The sequence below is a fragment of the Micromonas commoda genome, chromosome 2 (assembly GCF_000090985.2).
Source record: "Micromonas commoda chromosome 2, complete sequence".
NCBI lineage: Eukaryota > Viridiplantae > Chlorophyta > Mamiellophyceae > Mamiellales > Mamiellaceae > Micromonas > Micromonas commoda.
The window spans coordinates 816,011-840,501 of NC_013039.1; the positions used below are offsets into that span (position 1 = coordinate 816,011).

At 65.8% G+C, this 24,491-nt stretch overlaps 11 protein-coding genes across 11 annotated transcripts; 4 read left to right on the forward strand and 7 right to left on the reverse strand.

Moving 5' to 3' along the window:
• Positions 1–395: 395 nt before the first annotated feature.
• Positions 396–1,527, reverse strand: CKS (predicted protein; the record flags this gene model as incomplete). Its single annotated transcript, XM_002500015.1, has 3 exons — positions 396–818; positions 1,054–1,114; positions 1,475–1,527. The coding sequence occupies 3 exons, from the start codon at positions 1,525–1,527 to the stop codon at positions 396–398; spliced, it is 537 nt and encodes a 178-aa protein (XP_002500061.1).
• Positions 1,528–1,785: 258 nt separating this feature from the next.
• On the reverse strand, positions 1,786–2,814 carry MICPUN_56151 (predicted protein; the record flags this gene model as incomplete). The annotated part of the gene is made up of 1 exon (XM_002500016.1): positions 1,786–2,814. One exon carries the CDS (start codon positions 2,812–2,814, stop codon positions 1,786–1,788), a length of 1,029 nt encoding a protein of 342 aa, XP_002500062.1.
• A 68-nt stretch (positions 2,815–2,882) lies between these two features.
• On the reverse strand, positions 2,883–5,654 carry MICPUN_79369 (predicted protein; the record flags this gene model as incomplete). Its single annotated transcript, XM_002500017.1, has 1 exon — positions 2,883–5,654. One exon carries the CDS (start codon positions 5,652–5,654, stop codon positions 2,883–2,885), a length of 2,772 nt encoding a protein of 923 aa, XP_002500063.1.
• A 660-nt stretch (positions 5,655–6,314) lies between these two features.
• On the forward strand, positions 6,315–6,914 carry MICPUN_78474 (predicted protein; the record flags this gene model as incomplete). The annotated part of the gene is made up of 1 exon (XM_002499535.1): positions 6,315–6,914. The coding sequence occupies one exon, from the start codon at positions 6,315–6,317 to the stop codon at positions 6,912–6,914; it is 600 nt and encodes a 199-aa protein (XP_002499581.1).
• Positions 6,915–7,056: 142 nt separating this feature from the next.
• On the reverse strand, positions 7,057–8,190 carry MICPUN_56148 (predicted protein; the record flags this gene model as incomplete). Its single annotated transcript, XM_002500018.1, has 1 exon — positions 7,057–8,190. The coding sequence occupies one exon, from the start codon at positions 8,188–8,190 to the stop codon at positions 7,057–7,059; it is 1,134 nt and encodes a 377-aa protein (XP_002500064.1).
• A 78-nt stretch (positions 8,191–8,268) lies between these two features.
• On the reverse strand, positions 8,269–9,036 carry MICPUN_107755 (predicted protein). Its single transcript, XM_002500019.1, has one exon. The coding sequence runs from the start codon at positions 8,916–8,918 to the stop codon at positions 8,316–8,318; it is 603 nt and encodes a 200-aa protein (XP_002500065.1). The 5' UTR covers positions 8,919–9,036; the 3' UTR covers positions 8,269–8,315.
• An 860-nt stretch (positions 9,037–9,896) lies between these two features.
• On the forward strand, positions 9,897–15,407 carry MICPUN_104756 (predicted protein; the record flags this gene model as incomplete). Its single annotated transcript, XM_002499536.1, has 2 exons — positions 9,897–9,974; positions 11,774–15,407. The coding sequence occupies 2 exons, from the start codon at positions 9,897–9,899 to the stop codon at positions 15,350–15,352; spliced, it is 3,657 nt and encodes a 1,218-aa protein (XP_002499582.1). The 3' UTR covers positions 15,353–15,407.
• Positions 15,406–15,903, reverse strand: MICPUN_73229 (predicted protein; the record flags this gene model as incomplete). Its single annotated transcript, XM_002500020.1, has 1 exon — positions 15,406–15,903. A coding segment is annotated over one exon (498 nt), but the record flags the coding sequence as incomplete, so codon positions are not given.
• Positions 15,904–16,535: 632 nt separating this feature from the next.
• Positions 16,536–19,381, forward strand: MICPUN_56144 (predicted protein; the record flags this gene model as incomplete). Its single annotated transcript, XM_002499537.1, has 2 exons — positions 16,536–17,491; positions 17,678–19,381. The coding sequence occupies 2 exons, from the start codon at positions 16,536–16,538 to the stop codon at positions 19,341–19,343; spliced, it is 2,622 nt and encodes an 873-aa protein (XP_002499583.1). The 3' UTR covers positions 19,344–19,381.
• A 219-nt stretch (positions 19,382–19,600) lies between these two features.
• Positions 19,601–23,416, forward strand: MICPUN_56143 (SNF2 super family; the record flags this gene model as incomplete). The annotated part of the gene is made up of 1 exon (XM_002499538.1): positions 19,601–23,416. One exon carries the CDS (start codon positions 19,601–19,603, stop codon positions 23,414–23,416), a length of 3,816 nt encoding a protein of 1,271 aa, XP_002499584.1.
• A 59-nt stretch (positions 23,417–23,475) lies between these two features.
• Positions 23,476–24,362, reverse strand: MICPUN_56142 (predicted protein). Its single transcript, XM_002500021.1, has one exon. The coding sequence runs from the start codon at positions 24,281–24,283 to the stop codon at positions 23,537–23,539; it is 747 nt and encodes a 248-aa protein (XP_002500067.1). The 5' UTR covers positions 24,284–24,362; the 3' UTR covers positions 23,476–23,536.
• Between the last annotated feature and the right edge of the window lie 129 nt (positions 24,363–24,491).

Genomic DNA, 24,491 nt, shown 5'->3' on the forward strand with positions numbered 1-24,491 from the left:
TCGTCGCCTCGGTGGTCTCCTCCTCTCGATTCCGGCTGAAGCCGGAGCCAGCCCTCTGTGTCTTGTCGCGTGTTTTCAACCCCCTCGAACGGACTAATAACGCTGTTGGTGCCGCCGCCCCCTCACGTGTTCGTGATCGTCGTGCGTGGCCCAAGGAATGATACGTCCCCGCGCGAGCTCATCGCCTCGTCCCATCGACGCTCCCCGCTTCGCTCGCGCGCGGATCCCCCCGCGTGGTGGCTCGACGGCCCGAGGTGAAGGTCGACCCCTCGCGCGGCGGGCGACTGTTACAGTCGCCACCGCCGGTGTCTGTTTCCCCTCGGACCCGCCCCATCCTCGCCGCCCTCGACGGGTGCGAACCGCCCTCCGGTTCACCCGTCGACTCGCGCGTGAGCTTACTGCTGGTTGGCCTTGTTGGCGGCGTCGGTGAGAGCCGGCTGGCCGTAGTTCAGCGTGCGCCTGTCGATTGTTCGGTACGGGTTGTCAGTTTCGATGTGAAAAAGTGTCGATCGCGTCGTCGGGCGAGGCGCGAGGGACTCGGCGCGTCTCGCGAGGCGCGGATCGCCGAGAGGAACCCGGGGATGCGACGAGGTCACCGCGGGGCCGATGCGATCGGCGGGCGCGGTGGGAACGCCGCGGCGGACGCGCGTCGCCCCGATCGGTTTGAAAAACACGCGCGCGAAACTCGCGAATCCAACTGCAGCGTGGGGGCTGGGACGGCGCACGCACCTGTAGAGCATGATGTGGGGCTCGGGCCTGTGGATGGCGTAGTGCACCCAGCCGCGGGACTGCTGCACGCCGAGACCGCGCCACTCAGCCTGATGGACAAAGGGCGATCGGATCGTCAGAGATCGGGCTCGGGAGGACGAGTGGAGCGCACGCGGCGGGGGCGAGTCCGGAGGCGGGAAGGCTTTGAAAAACCAGCGCTCGCATCCAAACGTTGCTGGTGAGTGTGCAGGGTGAGGGCAATCGTTGAATCTCGAGCTCGCAACCCCCGTCGGAAAACGACGGGCGTGGAGGGTCTCGACCCGATCTGGGGGAGCGGTGACGTACCTCAGAGAGAAGGCGACCCTTAGGCAGGAGCTTGGCGATGTCGGGAGGGAGGACGACGTGCCTGCGGGGCGCGAGGAGGGAGAAGGGGCGAGGGGTCAGTCGCGGAATTTTTCGGTGCGGGTGCTCGGGGGTCCCTGCGGTGGGGTGCAAAAGCGATCCGGGTGCGCGCGCGTAAACCGCGGTATCGGCGCGTCGCGATGGATCCGGGTCGAAATTTCGGGCGCCAAACGCTCGATAACATCCTAAAGGATGTTACCGTCGCGTCGGTCAGGCGTGAACCGCTCAACGCGCGCGGCGCCGGCGCCGGCGCGCAGCGTGGGGAAACACCCATCTTCGCGCGCGCGGTAAAACAACTTTCGAAGCTGAGGCCCGAAATCCCGGACGGACCGCGGCGTTTGCTGCCGTCGGCGCGATCTCTCACCTGTACTCGTAGACGTCGTCGTAGTACTTCTCGGAGTACTGAATCTGAGGCATGATTACTTGATCCTCTCGCGGGTTCGTGCGGCGTGCCGTGCACAGGTGTCGCTCTTCCGGCGGAGCTCGCGAGTTCATACATCGGACGGTCCGCACCCGCTTCACCTACGGTCGGAACTTGACGAGGACTTCAAAACTCGAATCCCCGTTCCCAGTCTGTTCGTTTCCGAATAAATCCCGACGCGCATTTCATGACGCTTCGTTTCGTGCTCGGTACCCCCGAAACCGTGACTCGCGACTGACTCGTCACCTGTGGAGTTACGGCGAGAAAAAATGATCGAGTTGGCTCGGAGCGGGGATATGAACCGGCTGGTCGCCGAATCCGGCATCGGAGACGGACACCCGCGACGAAACAGCATCGGACGGGGGGAAGGCTCGCATCTCGCCCCGACGCCGCACGCCCCATCGACGGACGCCCCCAGGTCCGAGGACGATGACGCACGCGCCCGACGCAGCCTCGTGGGAGACGCCCGAGGGAAACGCCGAGGCCGCCGCCGCGCTCACGCGCGCGCGCGCCGAGGCGGCCACGGCCGTGCACCAAGCGCAGCGCCCACCCACCGTCACCGCCCTCGTCGACGACGTCGCGCGGGTGTCCGTGGACGACACCAAGGAGAACGAGCGCCGAAACGACGCCAAAATCGTCTCACCGCTCGAGGCGCTGATGACAGCCAAGGCGAACGGCGTCGCCACCGCGCATCGCGCGCTGCTCGCGCTCGCGTCGCCGGCCGCATTCGCGAGAGCCCCCGAGCAGGCGACCGCCGCGGCGGGCGCGACGAACGCCGCCAAACCGACGGACAACGCCGGGCGTGTTCGCGCCACGAAGGAGTTATACGCGGAGAGCCAGAGGCGCGAGGCGGCGCGGCGGCGGGAACGGGCCAGGACGGCGGAACGCGCGAGGGAGACGTCGAAACTTTGCGCAGCAGCCGTCGACGCGGAGGATGCCGAGGTTGCGGCGGCGGCGGCGGAGCCAACTGCGGAGGAAAGGGCCCGGATGAAGGCGGAGGCGGCGAGGGCAGCGGAGGCGGAACGTCGCGGGGCGGAGAAGGCCGAAGAGGCGAAGCGCGCGAGCGAGGCGGTGAAGGCGGTGGAGGCGCTGCAGGAGACGGTCAAGAGGCGGCTGGCGAGGAAGGGGATCTCGCTGCCGCCGCTGTGCGGGTGCCCGCACGCGAGAACCGCGAAGCCGTTCGCGATGGACCACGTGTACAAGTGCGCGAGGAACTGCCCGCTGCGGGGTGACGAGGCGGCGTACCGAGCGGCGCTGGCGCAGATGCTGGCGGCGCACGACATAGTCGTCACGCCGCCGCCGCTTCCGGTGTGATCGCATTCTTGATTGATTAATTTCACTCGCCGACTCATCACTTGGACAGCGCCGCGACGATGGTGTCGCGCGCGCCGTCCAACGCCGCGTCCAGCTGCGTCGCGTCGCGCCCTCCAGCCTGCGCGAACCCTGGCTTACCCCCGCCGCCACCCCCGCACGCCTTCGCCGCTGCGCCCAGCACCGCGCCCGCCTTGAGCCCCCCCGCGCTCTGCACCTCTTCGTCGAAGATGGCCACCAAGCCAACCTTGCCGTCGGCGCTCCCGCTGCCGAGCACCACCGCCGCGCCCGCCCCGCCGGCTTCGCCCGCGAGTTTCGCGAGCAAGCTCTCCGCCGCCGACTTGAGCGCCGCGGGGTCCACGCCGTCCAGCCTCGCCACCAGCACCCTGGACCCGTTCGACGCGACGATCGCGTCCGCCGCGAGCGCCACGGACTTGGCCGCGGCGAGCTCGCCTCGAAGCGCCTCAGCCTCCTTCTGCGCCGCCCTGAGGTCGTCCATCAGCGACGTCACGCGACCGGCGATCTCCTCGGGGGGAACGCGGAGGGCGCCGGCGAGCTCACGGACGACCCCCTCGCGCTGGTTGAGGAGCTCGACGACGCCCGGGCCGGAGACGGCCTCGATGCGTCGGACCCCCGCGGCGATGCCCGCCTCGGAGACAATCTTAAACCCGCCAATCTCCGCGGTGTTGGCGACGTGGGTGCCGCCGCAGAGCTCCATGGACACCCCGGGGACGTCCACGACGCGGACGACGTCGCCGTATTTCTCGCCGAACATGGCCGTCGCGCCGCGGCTCTTGGCCTCGGCGATGGGCATCTCCTGCGCGACGAGGTTGGTGGCGTCTCCGATCCAGCCGTTGACGAGCGCCTCGATCTCCTCGAGCTGCGCCGGGGTGGGACCCGCGGGGGCGTTAAAGTCGAAGCGGAGCCGTTCGGTGTTGACGAGGGAACCCGCCTGCGAGACGTCCTCGCCCACCACCCTCTTGAGCGCGGACTGGAGGAGGTGCGTGGCGGTGTGATTCGCCTTTGCCCGGCGGCGGGATTCCGCGTCCACCGCCGCGGTGACGGCGTCGCCGACGGATACCGACCCGGACGCATCGCCGGTGACCTCGCAGACGTGGACGAAGACCCGCCCGCCCGCGGCTTTTCGACAGTCGCGCACGGAGAGGACGACGCCGTTCGCCAGCTGGATCTCGCCCTCGTCGCCAACCTGCCCGCCGCCCTCGGCGTAGAACGGGGTGGCGTCGAGTACAACCTCCACCGTCTCGCCCGCCGCCGCCGAGTCTACCCGCTCCCCGGCTCTGACGATGGCGCGGACAGTCACCGACTGCTCCACGAGGCTGCCGTAACCGGTGAACCTGGTGGGCTCGCCGAGCTCGTCCGCGATCGTCGCGAGGAGGTCGCCCGCGGTGACGTCCACGGTGACGCGAGCGTCGCGGCTGAGGGTCCTCGCGATCTCCATCGCCGCCTCGAAACCCTCGACGTCGACGGCGACGCCCTCCTCGGTGGCCACGTCGGTGGTGATGTCCAGGGGGAAGCCGTACGTGTCGTAGAGGGTGAAAGCGTCGTCGCCGGAGAGCTCGGGGGCCTCGGCGTCCTTCGCCTTGGCGGCGGCGATCATATCCGCGAGGATCTCCTCGCCGCGGCCCAAGGTTTTGGCAAACCGAAGCTCCTCGCGCTCAAACTCCTCGTAAATCTTTGGCGCCCGGTTCGCCACCTCGGGGTCGCAGTCGCCGCTCATCCCGACGGCCACCTCGGCGATGGTGGGAGTGAACGCCTGCGCACCCTCGGGTGCCTTGACGCCGAGGAGGCGGCCGCATCGGACCACGCGGCGGAGTAACCGGCGGACGATGTACCCGCGGCCGACGTTGGACGGGAGAACGCCGTCGGAGACGAGGTAGGCGACGGCGCGGGTGTGATCGCCGATGACCTTGAGCTTCAGCTTGGTGGCGTCGTCGGCGTCGTCGTAGGAGATTCCGGCCATGGACGCGGCCTTGTCGATGATGGGACGGATCAGGTCGGTCTCGTAGTTGTTGGGTTTGCCCTGGAGGATCTGCGCCATGCGCTCGAGGCCCATGCCGGTGTCGATGTTCTTGTTCTTGAGCGGCGCCGTCTTGCCGCTGGCGTCGCGGTTCATCTCCATGAACACGAGGTTGTAAAACTCGATGAAGCGCGAATCGTCCTCGAGGTCGGCACCCTCGGCACCCCGCTCCGGGTGGAAGTCCCAGTACAGCTCGGAGCACGGGCCGCACGGGCCAGTCGGACCCGCGGCCCAGAAGTTATCCGCCTCGTCCATGCGCTTGATGCGCTCCTCAGGGACGCCCACGACGTCGCGCCAGATGGCGTAGGCCTCGTCATCCTCCCTGAAGACGGAGACGTAGATGCGAGTCTCGTCGAGGCCGTACTCCTTGGTGGCGAGCTCCCACGCGTACTGGATCGCCTCCTTCTTGAAGTAGTCGCCGAAGGAGAAGTTGCCGAGCATCTCGAAGAAGGTGTGGTGCCGCGCGGTGACGCCCACGTTCTCGATGTCGTTGGTCCTGACGCATTTCTGGGTGGTGGTGGCGCACGGGACGGCGCGCTCCGCCTGACCCATGAAGACGGGCTTGAACTGGAGCATTCCCGCGATGGTGAGCAGCACGGTGGGGTCCTCCGGGACGAGCGAGGAGGAGGGCAGGCGCGCGTGGCCCCTCTGCTCGTAAAACTCGAGGAACCGGCGGCGGATGCCGGAGCCGGAGATGTCCTTGCCGGCGGCATCCTTGAGGTCGGCCGTCTTGGGAGCCGCCGTCTCGGTGGAGGATGACGCCGCGGAGGCCATGGGGCGGATCACGCGCGCGCACTGCACACCATCCCTGCGGTGCGCGAGCACGCCGGTCCTGCGAAACCTGGATAAAATTGGGCAGGAAAAGGGTGAGCCTCTCGATTCATTCTCGCGCTCGACGCGGTTGGACCGGGGGGGCGGGTCGAGGGGTCGGGGAGGGCACTCACCCGACGCCGCGGGCGATGGCGACACCCGCCGTGCGAAGCATGATGCTCGGCGACAGAAGAGTCTGCATTGGAGCGCCCCGGTGCTGGCGGAAGCGCGCCCCTGAAGGAGTGGTGAGACGTGGCCACCAACCGGCGTCTTTCTCCAGCCCTCGGCGGAAATTTTGAGGGTTGCGAGGGGCGGAGGCTGTTCTCAGAAGGTCGGAGAAGGCTGCCCGCGAGGAGATAGCCGTCAGACACGCGAGCGCGACGCACGAGTCGGAGCGACGAATCGCAGCTCGGTCGCAGATCGAGGACAAATCGACGGAGGCGCTCGGACGGCGTGTGGGCTCGCGTGTAAATCAAGGGCGCGTCACCGATCGTCGCCGTGAGGGTTAGACTAATCCGACAGCAGAAAGACGGGATGATGATGATGGGCTCGAGGGCGTTCGCCATCTTCGGGCTTATGCTGTGTGCGATGCTCGCGGTGGTGGTAAATTCGGAGGTCGTGGACATGCCGGACTTCTCCTTCGTCACCTGCGGGAGCACCATCAAGCTTCAGCACGCGAGCACCAAGGCCAAGCTCCACTCGCACGAGATCACCTACGGCAGCGGATCCGGCCAGCAGAGCGTCACCGGGTTCCCCAAGCCGAACGACTCCAACAGCTACTGGACGGTCGAGGCCAAGCACGGTGAGCGGTGCGTCCTCGGCGTGCCCCTGCAAAACGGCCACAGGTTCAGGCTCATGCACGCCAACACGCGCAAGTGGCTGCACTCCCACCTCCACCAGTCCCCCATCACCGGCAACCAGGAGGTGAGCTGCTTCGGCGAGGGACCCAAGGGCGACGAGGGCAACGTCGACGACGACTGGATCCTGGAGACGTCCAACCCGAAGGGCTGGGTGCGGGACGAGAAGATCCGCCTGAGACACGCCAGCACCGGCAAGTACCTGCACTCGCACAAGCAGAAGTACGGGCGCCCAATCGCCGGGCAGTTCGAGGTGTGCGCCGTGCAAGGGAAGGACTCGAACAACCTGTGGTTCGCCGCGGAGGGCATCTACATGCCCATCGACGAGGAAGAGATGGCCGCGCAGGGTAAGAAGGACGAGCTGTGAGGGCGTCGTCGAGGGGGTCACGCGAACGCGCGTCGCGTCAATCGATCACTTATAGTCGCACAAACGTTAGACATTTGATTCAATCGCATCGGATTCGAAGCGAATCGACTCGTGGTAACTTGCGAGGTCGATCCCGAAGCCGTCACTTCTTGCCGCCGGGAAGCCGGCCCTTGAAGTCGCTCTGCGCCCAGCCGTCGGTGTCCACCACGTCGTCGTCATCCTTCTTCTGTTGCCGCTGCTGCTGCTCGTAGTACTGCTGCGCAGCCTTGTTCGGATCCCCCTTCATCGTCATCACCACCGGCGTGGGCTCGTTCGGCCGCCTGTTCTTCCACCACGACTGCACCGCCTTCACCCCCTTCTTGGCAACCTCCGCCGCCTCCTCCTTCGTCTGCACCCCCTTCACGTCCTTCCACAGGTTGCTGATGGTGCTCTTGAGGTCGATGGGCCTGAACGCCGCGTGCGCAAGCGACAGCGCGACGCCCCACGCGAGCGAACCCGCGAGGTGCGCCACGGATCCCTCCGCGAGCACCGCGGCGCACAGTCCGAGCCCCGCCGCCGCGCCGAGCCCTCCCCTCAGCGTCGATCTGTCGACGCCCGCCACCCTCGACGCGTTCCAAGCAAAGTCCCGCCCGCCGCTCTTTAGCCACAGGGAAAACTCCCCGAGGAGAACGTCTGAGGCGCACAGCACCGCGCCGGCGGCGGCGAGAAGGAACACCACCGCGCCGGGGTTGGCGCCGAAGTGCCGGGGCATCACGCAGTTGACGAGCGCGTACGCCCACGTGGCGACGAGATAGTTTTGCCGGTAGTACACCGCGTTGGTCTTGATCCGCTCGATCGCCTCCGCCTTGTCCTTGGGCGGGTTCAACCCGATGCCCTCGACCTCCTTGGCGTCCACGGTCTCCTTCTCGACGTCCATCTCGATGACCGCGGCCTGCGTGCGGACGGCCCAGAACTCCTTCCAGGCCTTGGGCGCCTCGTCCCACGGCGCCTTCTTCAACGTCTTGAACCACTCGGCGAAGTCCATGGCGTCGAAGGGGTTCTCGTCGGGGTCACCGCGGGACGACGGGGCGCCCGCGGCGTAGGAGCCGGGGACGACGAGGTCGCGGCGGCGGGTGGAGAGGCGCTCGCCGAGACGCGGGCGCGACACGACGCGACGCGCGGGTCGGTCATCGCGGCGCGCGACGGTCGCGGTTGATTTTTCGCGCCGGATCGCTCGGATCGCGAGCCCCGCCGCGGGGGACGCGACCGCGGAGGACACGGCCGAGGTGAACGACATCTCTCTAAGATTAGTGTGCGTGTCAGAGGCTGACGCTGGCTCTACGCCGATGCGGCACTACTCGCGTGCGCGGGAAGTGTGACATGATCTACTCTTAGGAAAGTTCCAGCACAGCTGGCCAAGCACTAAAAAAATGGATTCGTCCACATCGGCGAGCTGGGGTACAGCTCGCGGGGGTTCTTCAGCGCGCGTTCTATGCGCGAATCGAGCTGCTCCCTCGTCACCCACTTGCTGCTAGCGTTCAGCAGATGATCCTCCCGCGCCGTCCGACGCAGGTGCGCCACGAACTCCTTTTGCTGCCTCCGAACGTTCTTGATGCGCAGCTCGCGCTCCTTCAAGCGAAGCCTGATCTTCTCCCTGTCCGCCGCGGCCTTCGCCCTCTCCTCCCTCCTGATGCCCTTGAGCCTCTGACGCTCCGCCTTTTCCTCCTCGATCCTCGCGCGCTCCGCCTTCATGCGCTCCTCCTCCTGCTTGGCCTCGGCGGCGAACTCGGCGGCCCACTGCTTCCGCTGCGCGTTGAGCTCCTTGTTCCACTCCCGTCTGCGATCGGACCAGGCATCCTTCCTCTCGTTGAAAGTCGTGTCCACGTCTGGGTTGGCGTCGTCGTCGGATCCCGAATCTCCGGAGTGTGCCGCGAAGGTTCGCATCGATCCAACCCAGGCCCCGCGCGACTCCGACGCCAGGACCAACGCGCGTTGCGCCACCCTCCTGACGAGCATCATCGCCATTTTTTCCCCAACCGCTGACTGTGTATCAACTCAGGATGTCTGCGCGTACCTACGTCTCGCGAAGCAACGATCCCCGGCGCCGCGAGGGTCGGAGCGAAGCGACGCGTTGGCGTGAGATCGCCGATGAGCGCTTGGTGGTTGCGTGTGGAGGTCTGAGGTTCGACCCTCTCCAACAAGGCTCGCGGCAGCAGAATTTTTAGGTTTTCCATCATTTTCAACGTGTCACAGTCACATTTATATAAAAAGGGCGACGTCCGATCAAACAAAGTCCATACGAGCATTCGCCGCAAAACCCATTGGAGCCAAACTCTTACATCTCACCGGAACACACCCATGACTGGAATACATACGAAATCGACGCTCGGAATCTCATGCACGTACATAAGTTTAGAAGTCAGCCAACTGTCAACTTGCCATTCGGCCTCTGTAGCACAGTCGGTAGTGCGTCGGTCTCATACACAATAAGCTCTAGGAGAATTCCTAGTTCCATTTCCGTTCAGGGTGAAAGCCCTGTTCAGAACCCGATCATCTTCCCCAACCACACGGTTGGATAGTTACTCGTTGAGTAATCCGGAGGTCTTGAGTTCGATCCTCAACGGAGGCAGCTTTCTTTTTTTTTATTTTCAAGCCCATGGATCGACGCCTCGCGTCGTTAGCTACGTCCTCGCAAAGTTTCACATCGATCTGAACAGTGTGGAGGCGTCGGGGGAGGGCTGAAGGCGAGCATCGATGTGGAAATTTCTGCAAAAACAAAACACGTTTCTCGTTGTTAGAATCACACGTGAATCAGTCAAAGGCGACCTCATTCATCATATTTCCTAATTCCCAGGCGCAACTGTGCAAGGTGTTCCCGTCGTCACTCGAGCCCCAGCTAAAGGCCACCTCGAGCACAGGCCTTCCCACAATTTGTGGACCCCTGCTATTGGGGGTCGTGGCTTGGAGGCGTATCAGAGGGGCGTCTCAGAGGGGCCAACGACGATGACGACGTCGTTGGAGGTGCAGAACATCTTCGGCGTCGCGTCGGGCTGCGCGGAGTACTGCGATGCGCACACGGTGGTGCGTTCCCCCGCGCGCGATTCCAAACACGGCCCACCCACACCACGCCCCCGTTCGCCCGAGCCTTTTTTGGGTCCGTGGGTTGACAATCGGTCCTGACCGCCCGTCCCCATCCCCTATCCTCCCGTCCCGCTCCCCAGGTCACCCAGGTGGGCAACGCCCTGAGGCTCTACGACGCCAACGCGCGCACCGCCCGCTTCCTCGCGGGCGCGGGAACCGGGATCTCGTGCTTCGCGACGAGCCCCGCGAACGGCGGGATGCTCGCGTACGCCACCAAGGGACCCGGCGCGCCCGCCGTGCACGTGCACGCCCTCGCGGACCTCACCGCGCTGGGCTCGCTCGAGGAGTGCGGCGCGAGCGTCGGGATCAGCGCGCTCGCCTTCTCCCGAGACGGCAAGCTCCTCGCGCTCGCGTCCACCGCCCCGGAGCGTCGCCTCAGCGTCCGGCGATCCGAAGCGCCGGACGAGGAGGTGGCGACGTCGCCGCTCCACGCGGACGCGGTGTCGATCGCGTTCAACCCGTTCAACGCGCACGACCTGCTCGTGACGCACGAACCGGAAGGACCGCTGAGCGCCAACCCGGCGGCGACGATCCACGCCATCGAGCGCGCGTGGGATGAGCTGACGACGCGAGTAGTGAATTTCGACACGAGATCCGCGGGCGTAGCCCCCGGATCGGTCACCGCCGCCGCGTGGTCCCCCGATAACGCCGTGTGCCTCGGCACGGACGGAGGGGTTCTGCTGGTGTGCTCCCGCGCCGACGGCGAGGTGGTGGCGCCGCCAGCGGACGTCACCGAGCGGGTAAGCCGCGAATTGGAAAAGTTTGAACCGACGGGCGGCGAGGTGATGGCGCCCCCCGCCGGCTTGGCGCGCGCGTGGGCGGCGACGCCCTCGCGCGCGCGCGTGGACGCCATCGCGTTCACGAGGACGCACGCGGTGCTCGCGACGACGACGGCGGCGGCGGCGTCCCCCGGCGGCGGAGGCGTCGTCGCGTTGAGGTTCCACTCGAGGGACGGAGCGTCTCCGTTTGCGTTTCGTCGCGAGGTTCGCGTGGGGGACGTCGGCGAGGCGGCGACGTCGGTGCGGGTGGGTGGCGAGAGGTTCGAGTCCGCCGTCGTCGCGACGGATCGCGCGGGGATCTACCTCGTGAACGTCGAGGCGAAGGACGAGGCGGGCGACGAGGCGGGCGACGAGGCAAAGGGAGAGGACGGAGCGTCGTTTGGCGTCGCGGAGAAAATCGGCGATTACCACTTTGGCCCGGTGACGGGCGCGGCGGCGCTCGCGGACGGCGGCGTCGCCACCTGCGGCGCGGACGGCACCCTCCGCGGCTGGGACCTCGCGACGGGCGCGTGCGCCTGGAGTGTGCACGCGGGCGGCGCACCGCTGGCGTGTTTAGCCTCTGGGTCCCTCGCCGCGGGTTGCGACCGATTCGCGACGGCGTCCGAACGCGGCGTCGTTCGTGTGTACCAGTCGACGGGCGCCGCGCCGAGGCTGCTGCTCCGCGTCAGGCTCACCGTCGCCGCCCCGGACGCCCTCGCCATGTCCCCGTCCGGGACCCGCCTCGCCGTCGCCGGGGACGAGAAGGACGGGTGCTGGTTCGTCGAGACGGATGATTCGACCGACGGGGGGGCTCGAGTCGTCGGCCGAGTCGCGTTCCCGATCAATTTCGGCCGAGCCGTCGCCGCGTGCTGGACGTGCGAGGATCAGCTCCTCGTCGCCGGGCCCAACGCCACGGTGGCGGTGGTGCGCCCGCCGGCGAAAGGCGCGGTCGGGGACCCGGCGGACGCGTGGGCCGTGCAGGGCGCGGAGGTTCGGTCGGCGAAAGTGGAGCTCCCGCTCGTCGCCGTCGCCGGCGCGGGGGGTTCGGGAAAGTTTGCCGCGATAGCGGCGGATCGATCCGTGCGAACCTACGTCCTCCCGGCGTCCGGCACCACGGACACGCTCAAGCCGCAGTGGACCGCTCCGGCGGGGGTGGGCAAGGCGACGTTCGGCGGGCTCGTCGCGGCGGGCGACGGGCGCCTCGCCGTCGCCGCCGGCGACGGCGTCGTGTCGACGTGGTTGGGTGAAAAAGTCGCTTCGTCCGTCGCGGCGCACGACTCGGAGCGCGGGGGCGCGGGCGCCATCGTCGCTGTTCCCGGCGGGCGGCTCGTCACCGCGGGCCTCGACGGCGCCGTCGTTGTCGTCGCCTCGGCGGGCGACGCGGCGTTCCCGGAGGTTGAGGTGGACGGGGCGTTGGCGGAGGCGGCGGAGAGGGACGGGGCGAGGAGGCGAAACGCGCCCGTCGGATCGGAACCCGCGGATGATCCGACCGAACCCGTCTTCAAGGACCAAAGGCCGGCCGACGACGAGGTACCTGAAAAGGAGGATGAAGGGAAAGAGGAAGGGAAAGAGGCGGTCGTCGTCGCCGCGGACGCGGACGAGGAGGACACCCCCGAGGCCGCCGCCGCCAAAGCCGCGACGCTCGAGAAGGTGAGAGCCCTGCGAACGCGGCTGGAGGAAACCATCAAGCGCAACGAGGAAGCCGACGAGCTCGAACGGATTCCGCGCGAAAACCTACTCATAGACGAGAAGTTCCGGGACGAGCTCATCGCGGAAGGGGACGAGCGCGTGGCCGCGGCGAAGGAGGTTCTCGCCAGGGAGACGCTGTACACCGACTACCTCGGCGCGAAGATCAAGAAGGAGTGCTGGGATACCATGGCCACGCACGGATCCGCCGTCGTCGGGTTCAAGGACACCGATCTCGTGGTGTACAACTATCCCCTGATGGTCGAGGATAAGCGCGCGAAGCTGGCGAAGGGCGTGGCGTTCCTGCGACGGATGGAGGTTGCCGAGCAGGAGTATCTCGCGGACCAAGGGGAGATTCCGACCGAGGATCTGTTTGACCTTCGCGTAGACCTCCCAGCCTCTGCCGGGGGCGGCGACGGGAAAAAGAAGAAGAAAAAGACGGAAGAGGAGGAAGAAGAAGAGGCTGCCGCGGCCGCCGCCGCCGCCGCGGCCAAGGCCAAGTCCAGCTCGTACGAGTCGCTCCTGTACGACATGTTCAAGGTGTACCCGCCGCGGCGCAAGATCACGCAGATGGTCATGCTGCAGATGGCGACTCGCGAGATTCGAAGGGCGTTCAACGCGGATTACGATCACATGGTTGGCGTCAAGAACGGATACATGGACCGGCTCGGGGACCTCAACATCCGCATCGGGGACATCAGACGCGAGCTCAAGGGCTGGACGGACACCACCGACGACGGGGCGCCGGTGTTTGTGCCGACGATCGAGCTCGTCGAGATTGAAAACGCGCCCGTCACGGTGAAGGACTCGGAGATCAAATCGCAGCGTTGGCTGTCACCCGAAGAGAGGGCCAAGAAAGATGCCGAGGATGCCGCCGAGGCGGCGCGGCTCGCGGCTCGCGGCGCCAACGACCCGTCCGAACGCGCGCTCAAGGACATGATGGGTGGTCAGCTCGAGAACGACGAGGCTGGAAAGCAGGCGGAGGAACTCCCCAAACCCGACTGGATGCTGGAGACGGAGCCCGAGGATTACAGCGACGAGCAGAAGAAACTCGCGAGGGAGTATGACAAGAAGAACAAGGTGTACCAGGAGGATCTCCTGAAGAAGCGCAGGCTCCTCGACGCCGAGCTTCGCAAGACCCGCCAGGAGGCTGCCGACATCGTCAAGACGTGGGACCAGGAGCTCGCCGAGTTTTCCGCCAGGCGATGCGACACCGACGCGAGGCTGGCGCAGATGGAGGCGTGGCTCGTCGTGTGCGCCAACGAGGTTGAGGTTGGCGCCGACGACGACGTGAGGATCGAGCTGGAGCTCGGCGAGGAGCTCCGTGAGGTCACGGAGAAAAAGGCGGAGAGCGCCGCGGCGGTCGCGGAGTTTCAGACAGTCGTGGACGCCGCGCAGAAGCGACTGGACGCGTGCGTCGAGCAGGATAAGAAGCTCGAGGCGAATTTCATTCGCGCGTTGGGCGACATCGACGAAGACGTCATCAAAAAGCTCCTCAACCTGTACAAGCGACGCAAGAACCCCGCTCGCAAGGATAAGACGACGAGTCGCGCCAGCCAGAACCTGCGGGCCGCGGGGCGCAGAGTCTCGCGCGCGGGCGCGGCGCTCCGCGCAGCCGACAAGCTCAAGTCGTCCAAGGGTGCCGAATCTCTCGAGGCGGCGGCGGCTGCGATGATCGCCAAGCCCCCGGACGCCGAGGCCGACACCGGCGCCGCCGACAACGTCGTGCTCGCCGCGCGGGTGGATCCGTTCCACGGCGCGGTTGGCGGGCCCGCCGCGGAGCTCAAGCACAAGCCGAGGCCCCCGCCGGTGGAACCGTTGGATCCCGACTTTGACCGGAGCGAGGATATCCGCGAGAAGGACTGGGAGAAGCTGGTGGAGCACAGGGAGAAGAAGATCGAGAAGGAGGCTGAGCTTCGGGGGATCAAGGAGGACATGGACGAGATCCAATCCTACATGTTCAGACTCACCGAGAAGGACATCGTGCTCCAGGCGAGGATCGACGAGCTCGAAGGCGAGATTGAGGCGCACGCGGGTGCGAGGTTTGCGAGGATGTACGACTTTTTGGTGCCAATCACCGTGAGGCAGGGTCTGGCCGAGGCGATCGTCCCGGACCTCACGCCCACCGGGTTGGAGGTCACCAAGGCTGCGGAGGCGGACGTCATGCTTATCCAGCGCGACGTCGTGAACACCTTGAACAACTCCATCTTCAAGCACTGCGAAGGCAAGGTCAAGCGGCTCACCGCGATTAAGGATTTCAAGAAGGGAATTTACGACCTTGAATGGGAGAATGCGCGGCTCAACATGGAGGCTGACGACCTGGTCGCCAAGATCAAGGAGCTTCAGATGACCCGCGCTGACAGTGCCTTACTCCCGGACATCCTCTACGACCCGATGGACGCGAAGACCGAGGAGGATGCCCTGAGCGAACGCAAGAAGAAGGAGATGGACTCGCTGCAGAGGAGAGTCAACCACGCGGTGAAGCTTCACGCGCGACTTCTGGCGGACAAAAAGAAGGAGGTCCAGAAGGTCCGAAGGAAGATCGAGAGCATCGCGTCGCAGAACGAGGAGATCTCGCTGAAGGCTGCGAAGATGCGCGAGAGCGTGTCGGAGTACGAGCGCATCCGCGACAGTCGCGGCGGCGCGGCTGGGGGCAAGGACAACGCCGCCATCGCCGCCGAGATGAAAATGCGCTCAGTCGTCTCCCAGTCCAAGCTGCAGCACATCGCGCGGGCGCAGGCTGAGGAGCTGGCCGTGCTCCAGGATGAGGTGGAGCGGCTGAGGTTGCGGACGTTTCCGTCGTTCGTCGAGCGGACGGACACGGTTCGGCTGCCTGACATCCACGCTCGACCCACGTCGCGTCGACAGTACTGAACGGGAAAAAACAACTGTATCGCCTATCAATATACTTAGCCTAAGGTCTACCTTTAAATCTTGCCCAGGAGCCACTTGATGCCGCCGTCGATGCCGTCCCCGGTCAGTGCACTGCACGCCCCTATGTGCCACGCTCTCGAATCGCACACCGCCCCGGTCAGGTTCACTTCGCTCGCAATCGCCGCGGCGCCCTTCGCCTCTGGCAAGTCGCTCTTGTTTGCAAACACCAACAGCGGCGTCCCTTTCAGGTCCTTGTGCGACAGCATGGTCGCCAGCATGGATTTACTCTCCTCGAGCTGCTCGGCGGACGACGCCGCGTCCACCACGAAGATAATCGCCTGTATGTCCTTGTAGTAGCACTCCCAGAGCTCGTGGTACTTGCCCTGCCCGGACATGTCGACCACGGTGAGCTTGCACTTGTTCAGGGTGAAGCGCTCGACGTTGAAGCCGACGGTGGGGGCGACGAACTCGGGCGGGTCGCGGTCCTTCTCCGGCTTGAGGTTATTCACCAGTGTGGTCTTACCACCGTTGGCCAATCCCATGACCAGCAGGCTCCTCTGCAATGGATGAACGTGGGGGAAAGGCCCGTGGGTCAACGGGGATGGTTCGAAAAGATTGGGGAGAAGGCACCGCGGGTCTCGAGGCGGGGACGGGGGCGGGTAAGGGTAGATCCGAGGACGAACCTTCTTCTTGGCCAGGCCAAGGGCCACCAAAAGCCTGCCGAAGAAGCCCATGGCCTCACTCGGGTCACCCACCGGCGTTCTCCCGGCGTGCCGAGGTATGTTGACGCAACGGCACTTTCAATCGGTCACTCGGACGGACAAAACGCGCGCTCACATCCGCTCCCCGTCCAATTTTTGCCCTGAACCCTTGATCGAGCGGGCTCCGCGCCAATACTCCCCGCGCTCGAGAGCCGCCACCATGGGAGGAGACTTCAGAGGCGGCAAGCGCCACCGTCGTGAGGTGTGTCACGCGCCGGAATCCCACCGCCGCTCGCCGGATTCCCCCGTTCCTCACCGTCCCGCACCCGCGATCGTCGGTTCGCCGCCGATCTTAAATTCAATGCGCCTCTCCGCCGTCGATCCAAGGCACTCAACCGATTCCCACTCCCCCCGCGCCTCCCGGACGATAGGATGGCTCCCACATGCGGGTGTTCAAACCCACAGTTGGCGGTACCGGCCCGATGGCTGGCAGTCGCGAGCTCGAGGAGATGCGCGAGGCCATCATCCACTGCGACGGCTCGCCCGAGATGATGAAGCACCTCAGCGGGCTTCTGGCGCAGGATCTCCCCGCGCTCAACGAGCCCGCGTGCAAGTTCGTGCTTGAGTGCGTGCAGAACCTGCCGGTCAAAACCCCGGTGTACGCCACTCTCGTGGCGATGCTCAACCACGGCTGCGGCGAGTTCGTCGAGGAGGTGGTCCGCGCCACGTGCGAGCTGCTCGAGACGTCGCTCGCGTCCGCAACCCTCGACGACAGGATCAGGGCTCGCCTTTTGCTCCGTTTTGTCGCGGTGTGGCCCGTCGTTGGCATCGTCTCCGAGTCCGCCGCGGTGGACATCCTCGACGCCGTGGTCTGCGCTGCGCTCGACGCCGCGGAGAAGGGCGAGCCCGGATGGCAGCCGCGCGCCGATTACCTCGCATACATCGCCCTCGCCGCGCTCCCTTGGGCGGGTGGCACGCTCCAAAAGGCCAAGGAATTCGACAGGATGATGGACTCGATCGAGGACTACCTTCGCAAGCGCCGCCAGGGCCCCGACCCGGCCGCGATGCTCTTCGCGCCGCCCGCGGGTTCCGCCGCGGATACCGTGGACGATTGGCTCGAGGAGTGCTGGGGAAGGGTCAACGAGGTGCGCAAGGCGGGAGCGCAGGATGAGGCCTCCTGGACCGTCAAGTCGATCCCGCCGGTGACCGACGTCGTCACCGGAGACGAGTTCGAGTATGCCGGGCATAAGCACACCCCGCCGCCGCTCAAGGTGGTCGAGATGACGTTCAGCGGAGCCGCGGAGGCGCTCGCGGCGTACCCCGTGCGTCCCCGTCTCAGGTGCGGAAACAATCGCTCGCCGCTCAATTCCCCAGTCTTCCTCTTCTTCTTCTTCTTCGTGTTTTTGCGCAAACCCAAGCGGCTGGTGTCGTCATCGCGGTGATGATTCATCATTTCCTTATATCTCGTTAATCCCCTGACGTTCACTGATGTAAGAAATGCGTACCGAGCGAAGCGCACGAGCCGCCCGCCACCCGTTCGGTCGACACTCATCGCTCGCGTCGTTGCGTCTCGCGGCGGTGGACCAATTTTTTAACTCGATCCGTTCGTCGTTCCACCGCGCAGGATCCTGCCCCAGGAGCAGACCGAGGGACTGTGGGACGCCGGAGACTGGGGTCCCCTCGAGCGTTTCGTCGCCGAGGAGTACATCGCGGACACGCTCTGGGCGTTCGAACCGGGGTTCAGGCGCGACGCGACCATCCCGGCGGCGGACCAGATGGGCACCCTGCCCCTCCCCGCGGATCACCCGGAGCGATGCCAGTTCCTCGTCGCCGAGACCCTGTTCGGGGAGATGCTCGCGCTGCCGAGGCCCGCGCACGAGGCCGTGTTCTACCACATCGTGATCCAGGACCTGTGCCAGGCGATCCCGAGCTTCCCGAAGATGATGGCCAAGGTTGTCGGGCAGATGTTCAGGCAGATCGGCCGCATGGAGTTTGAGGCTAGGGAGAGACTGGCCGATTGGATGGCGCACCACCTCTCCTGCTTCGAGCTCGCGTGGCCCTGGCAGAGCTGGGTGCACGTCGCGGATCAGGCTTCGGCACATCCGCAGCGAACGTTCTGCAGCTCCGTGGTGCGAAGGCTCTGCCGTCTGAGCTACTACGATCGCGTCAAGGAGAGCCTCCCCGACGAGCTCCACTGCATCATGCCCAACACCCCCGCCCTCAACCCCGATTACATCCTGGAGACCCTCAACGGCAGCAGTGGCGCGCTGAGAGACCTGCAGGCGTTCATGAAGGAGAAGAAACCCGCGGCCGAGGTCATGGAGTGGCTCAAGACCAGCGGCAAGCTCGACGCCCTCGGCCGCGCCGGCGCCGCCAAGGTGCTCACCGTCGCGGCTCTCCAACACGGCCAAAAGTGCATCACCCACCACAACGTGCTCCTAAAGCGGTACGAGGGCGCGCTGACGGAGCTCACGCAGGAATCCTCAGAGGAGCAGGGATGCGCGGACGTCATGGTGGCCGCCGCCGCCGGTATCTGGGCGGGCACCCACCCCCACATGGCCGTCACCGCCGTGTCCCGACTTCTCGAGCTCGGGCTGGTCAAGCCCGCCGACGTCGCGAGATGGCTCGAGACGTCCATCTCCGACGAGACCGCCGCCGGGACCGACGAGGACGGCGCCTCGCGCGGCGTCGCGTGGGGCACGGCGGACGCCTGGGACATCGCGTGCCTCGCCGTCGAGACAGTCGCGGCGGATCGAGTGAACCGCGAGTGGAAAGCGTCGGCTGCTCGGCGAAAGGTGGAAGCCGCCGAGGCTCAGGCGGCGAGGGCCACCGCCGACGCGGACCGCGCCGCGTCGCAGGGGCGACACGTCGACGCCGGCCGCGCGAAGGAGGCGGCGGGTCGGATCGAGGGTAAGATTGCCAGGCTTCGCGCCGAGCTCGACGACGCGAGCCTTCCCGTTGAACACGCGGGGGCGCAGCTGGCAGACGCCGCGGGCGCGCTGTGCCTGGCGCTCGTCAAGGCGCTCGCGCCGAAGCTGGCGGACGCCGCGGCGGACGCCGCCGGCCCGACGCCCGCGGAGGTTGGCGCGGATGCGGCGCCGGAGCGAAGGGACCAGAGGGCTCTGGCCATGTGCGTCGCGGCGCTGCGAAGGTTCCGATCGTACGTCGGAGCCGAGTACGAGGGTAAGGTGAGGGAGGCGCTGGGCGGGGCGAGCGCGGAGGTTGCGACGGCGCTCGGGGAGGCGATGAGCGGGCGCGTGGGTTTCAGCGGCGCGGCGATGATTGAGTAGAGGAGCTGTAACAGTTGTTCGTTTTCGTGAAGGGGGAACGCCGCGCGAGAGGACGGGGAGGAAAAGAAAATTTTAACGCGTCGCGTGTGGGCGTTCGTTCGAAAAAGCCGTCAGCGAGTGCACTGCGCCGCTCCGCTGAAAAGTCTTAGGGTTGGTGGAAGACGCCGATTGTGCCGGCTTTCAAACGACGACCGCGCGTGGGTCCGGGAGCGCGGAATCGGCGCGGCGGCGCATCGCGTTGGAGTGAAGGGAACGCGATGTCCGAGGGTGCGGCGACGGCGGTGGCCGGTCGCACGCCCCCGGCGACCCCGGGCGGTGAACAAGCGCGCAGGCCGAAGCAATGGTTCAACCACGCGCGCGAGTACCTGGAGGATCCCGCGCGGGCGATCGGCGCCGCGTTCGAGCTCGCCAGGTGGGAGCGCGACGAGAAGCGCGCGGAGATCTTGAAGCGCGTTAAGGACGCCGCCGACTCGGGGGCGTGGATCGAGGCGGAGGAGGACGAGCCCGAGACGACCGCGGCACGGGCATCTCGCGGCGCATCGGCCACCACACGCCCGGGTCCGGCGACCGGCGACCTGACCCCGGCGCAGGCGGCTCAGCTCAGGGCTCAGGTGGCCGCGTTCGGGCGGCTCGCGCGCGGGCTCACCGTGCCCGCCGGGCTGATGACGGCCGCCGCCGCGGGCGACCCGAGGAAACCCACCGCAGCGCAGATCTCGGCGGCGTTTCCCACCGAAAACGAAAAAGCGGATGACGACGACGACGAAGACGATCCGGAGACCCGGAGGAACGAACGGCGGCGCCTGCTCGACGCCAAGATCTCCGCGCGCGCCGCCGCCATCGACGCCCTTCCGGATACCCTCCCGGACGAGATCCGCCTCCCCGTCGTCATCGAGGGCAAGGCGCTTCGACTCGTCGACCTCCAACGAAGGGTCCGGTACAAGATCGCGAATGAGGCTCGCGTCGCGGACGCGTGTCGCGACCCGGATGCGCTGCTGGACACGCGACCCGCGCGCATGCCCGCGGACCCGAACACTTACGTCGCCAGCATCTCGCGCCACGCCGCCGCGCGCATGCAGCAGATGCACTCGCGCATGCGGATGGACGCCGAGCTCAAGCGCCAGCGAGAGTTGCACGCGCGGATGGTCATCGCGCGGCAACGCGAGGAGAAGAAGCGGATGGAGGCTGAACGCAGGGCGCAGGTGGAGGCGTCGCGGAAGCAGCGGCTGGCGATGGCGGTGGCGAGGAAGATGGAGATCGAGGCGCGGGTGACGGTGGTGAGGGAGCGAAGGGTGTGGCTCGCGCAGATGTTTGCGCACGCGAAGTTGCTCGACAAGGCTGAGAAGGATTCAAAGCTGCGGCTGCGAAAACGAAACAACGGGGTTCTCTCCTACCACAGGAAGCAACAGAACGCCGAGGCTAGGGAGGAGCGCGCGAGGATCGATGCCCTGAAGGCCGGCGACGAGGAGGCGTACCTGCGACTCGTGCAGGACAGCAAGGATCAGCGAATTGAGGAGCTTCTAAGCACCACCGACGACTTGCTGAAGCACCTGGCGGAGAAGATCGAAGCCACCAAGGCGGCAGCGCGGCGCGCCATGGAGGATCCCGACGTCTTGGACCCCGACGCTCCGCCCGATGCCGACGCCGACGACAAAGCAAACGACGCGCCAAACGGGAAGAAGGAAAAGTACAGCGCCATCCGCCAGTTTACCACACTCGCGCACAGCGCCGACGTGGAGGAGATTGACGTGCAGCCGTCGATTTTAGTGGGTCCCAACGGTAAGGGAACCATGCGGTCGTACCAGCTCGCGGGGTTGCAGTGGATGGTGTCGCTGTACAACAACCAGCTCAACGGCATCCTCGCCGACGAGATGGGTTTGGGAAAGACCATCCAGTGCATCTCGCTTCTCGCGTACCTCGCCGAGAATAAGGGAGTAAAGGGGCCTCATCTCATCTTAGCGCCCAAGGCGGTGCTGCCGAACTGGGCTCGAGAGTTCAAGGTCTGGTTCCCCGACTGCGACGTGGTGATGTACGATGGATACAAAGACGCAAGGAGGGAGATGCGTGAGAAGGTAGTGAACGAGGGCGCCTTCAACGTCTTACTGACCCACTACGACCTGGCCATGTACGACAAGACGTGGCTGAGCAAGATTGAGTGGAACTACATCGTGGTCGACGAGGGGCACAGGCTCAAGAACCACCAGTCGAAGCTTAGCGGCGTGCTTCAGGCGGCGTACACCGCCTCCCACCGACTGCTGCTGACGGGCACTCCGATCCAGAACAACCTCACGGAGCTATGGTCGCTCCTCAACTTTCTGCTCCCCTCGGTGTTCAACTCGACAGACGCCTTCGAGGCTTGGTTCAACGCCCCTTTCGCCGCAAACAAAGAGGACGTGGTCCTGAAAGAGGAGGAGGAGCTACTGATCATCCAGCGTCTGCACCAGGTTCTCAGGCCATTCTTGCTGCGACGTAAGAAGAACGAGGTGGAGAAGGAGCTGCCCGAGAAGGAGGAAGAGACGATCAAATGCGCCATGTCTGCGTGGCAAAAGGCGTACTACCGCCAGGTGGTTAAGGGCACCGTGACCAACACGGAGGGCAAGGTTCGCGTTCTACAGAACACCGCGATGCAGCTACGCAAAGTTTGCAACCACCCGTATCTTTTCCTGTCCGATGACCTGTTTTATCAGCCGTCGGGCCCCGAGGAGATCCTGCGGGCGTCCGGCAAGTTCGAGATCTTGGACCGGATTTTGCCAAAGCTGAAGAGATCGGGGCACCGCGTCCTGCTCTTCAGCCAGATGGTCAAGTGCCTCGACATCATCGGCGACTACCTCGACTGGCGTAAGTACACCTACCTGCGTCTGGATGGCTCCACAGGCACTGACGCGAGGGCTGATCTCCTCGATAAGTTCAACGCCCCGGACTCCCCTTACTTCCTCTTCATGCTCTCCACCCGGGCGGGCGGCATGGGTCTCAACCTGCAGACGGCGGACACGGTGATCATCTTCGATTCCGACTGGAACCCTCAGATGGATGCCCAGGCGGAGGACCGCGCGCATCGCATCGGCCAGAAGCGAAGAGTCAAGATTCTCACCATGGTATGCGACGGCACGATCGAGGAGGACATCCTGCGCAAAGCCAACGAGAAGCGCGCCATCGACCACAAGGCTATCCAAGCCGGGATGTTCAACCAGCGGTCAACCGCGGAGGAGAGAAACTCGGTCCTGAAGGAGATTCTCGCGAGAGACGACGACAGGCTTGGGAGTAACCTGCCCACCGACGAGGAGATCAACATCATGATCGCCAGGAGCGACGAGGAGGTGGAGCTCTTCGAGGAGATGGACAGAGAACGAGAGCGCGCCGACAGCAAAAAGCACCCGGGCCGATCGCGCCTGATGGAGTACCACGAGATTCCCAAGGAGGTTCGCGACCGGGACGTCGCGTCCGTCGAGATCAAACCGGGAGCCAGGAGCGAAAAAGTCGTCAGCACCAAGCGACTGAAGGTGCAGGACATGGTCGAGAACGTCCTGAGCTCGGAGGACGACGGCGAGGGCGGCAGGAGACGACGACGGAGGTCCGCCGCGAGGGAGCCCAAGCGGTACGACGACGGCTTGACCGAGACTGCTTTCCTGAGGGTGCTTCAGAAGGGGGGCGGCGCGAGGGACATTGCCGCGGCGAGCGAGCGTAAGCTGGCGCTGCGCGAACGGAAGCGCGGGCGCGGCAGGAGCGCGACGCCCGCGGTGGAGGGCGAGGATGGGGGAGGCGATGACGGCGGTGACTTGGGCGGCGACGAGCGCTCGGCGAAGCGGTTCGCGACGACCGGCGGCGGCGGCGGCGGCGGGAGAGGGGGAGGGGGACGACGAGGCCGGCCGGGGAGGAAGAAGCGGAAGGGACGGCCCAAGGGTGCGAAGATAATCAACGGCCGCGTGGTCGTTCCCGGTGACCCAGACTACCCGGTGGAGGAGGCGGAGGCGACACCCGCTGGCGAGGCGCCGCCGCCGGAGCCCGAGCCGGCGCCCGAGCCGGAGGACAGCTGGGGCGAGCCGGCGGATGACGGGTGGATCAACGATATATTCTGAGCCACGGTAAGTGTTAACGGCGGCGGCGGCGGTAGCACAACGGGATTAGTGTTATCACGAGAACAACAACAATAGCACGACAACAACAACAGCACTAGTGCTACACGCGTCTCGCATCCATCAGCATCCGAGCTCCGCCTGCGCCTCGAACTCCAACGTGCGGTTGAGGCAGATGGTCTTGACGTCGGTAACCGCGAAGAGCGTGCCCTCAAAGTTCACGCCCTTGAGGTTCGCCTGGTTACCCGTCTGCGGATCCTTCCCGAAGTACGCCCCCGACGCGAGGGACCCGGAGAAGTCGGCGTTCTCCAGGTTGGCGCCCGCGAAGATGGTGGTGTACAGGTTGGCGCTTCGTATCACCGCGCCCGACAGGTTGGCGTCCGAGAAGTCCGCCCTCGACGCCTCCTTGGGAAAGACGGAGTTGGCGAAGTTGGCACCCCTCGCCTTTATGCCGGACAGGACCTCGTTGCTGAGGTCCATGTTGCTGTAGTCGCACCCCTCCACGTTGACGTACAGCTCCTTGTTCTGCTCGGTGGCGAAGTCGGAGAACGCCGCGCGCGTGGAGGCACCTTTCCCGAGCGCCTCCAGCGAACATCTGTCCACGTCGGTTCGACCGAGCTCGTCGGTGCTCTTCACCCCTTGCCCCTTGGGGACAGCCGCGATGGCGACGGGGGAACCGACGGTCAGCGCCAGAGCCGCCGCCGTGGCCACCGCCGCAGACTTGAACGCGAACCCGCGAGGCTCCTCGCCCTCCCCGCGAGCCGACGCGTTGCACCGCATCGCCCTCATCCTCTTGCCGCGAACCTGATGGGCGGTGGATGCGTTCGTTATCCGCACGTGCACGATGCCAGAAGTCGTCACGGTCACCATGACTCCCGTGTTACTCGTCCGCCGTTCGTTGAATAACGCGCCGAGTGCTCGGTGCGGTCGCGCTGTCGCTCCTGCTCGGTGGCGCGCGTGTGTGCGTACGGCGTCGAGCTTGACAACTCGGATATTATTTCTGTCTTCTCGGGCTGGACGAAGAAAACCTGAGGAGATAAAAATGATTCGAAATCGCGGGGCTGACCCACACCAAGGC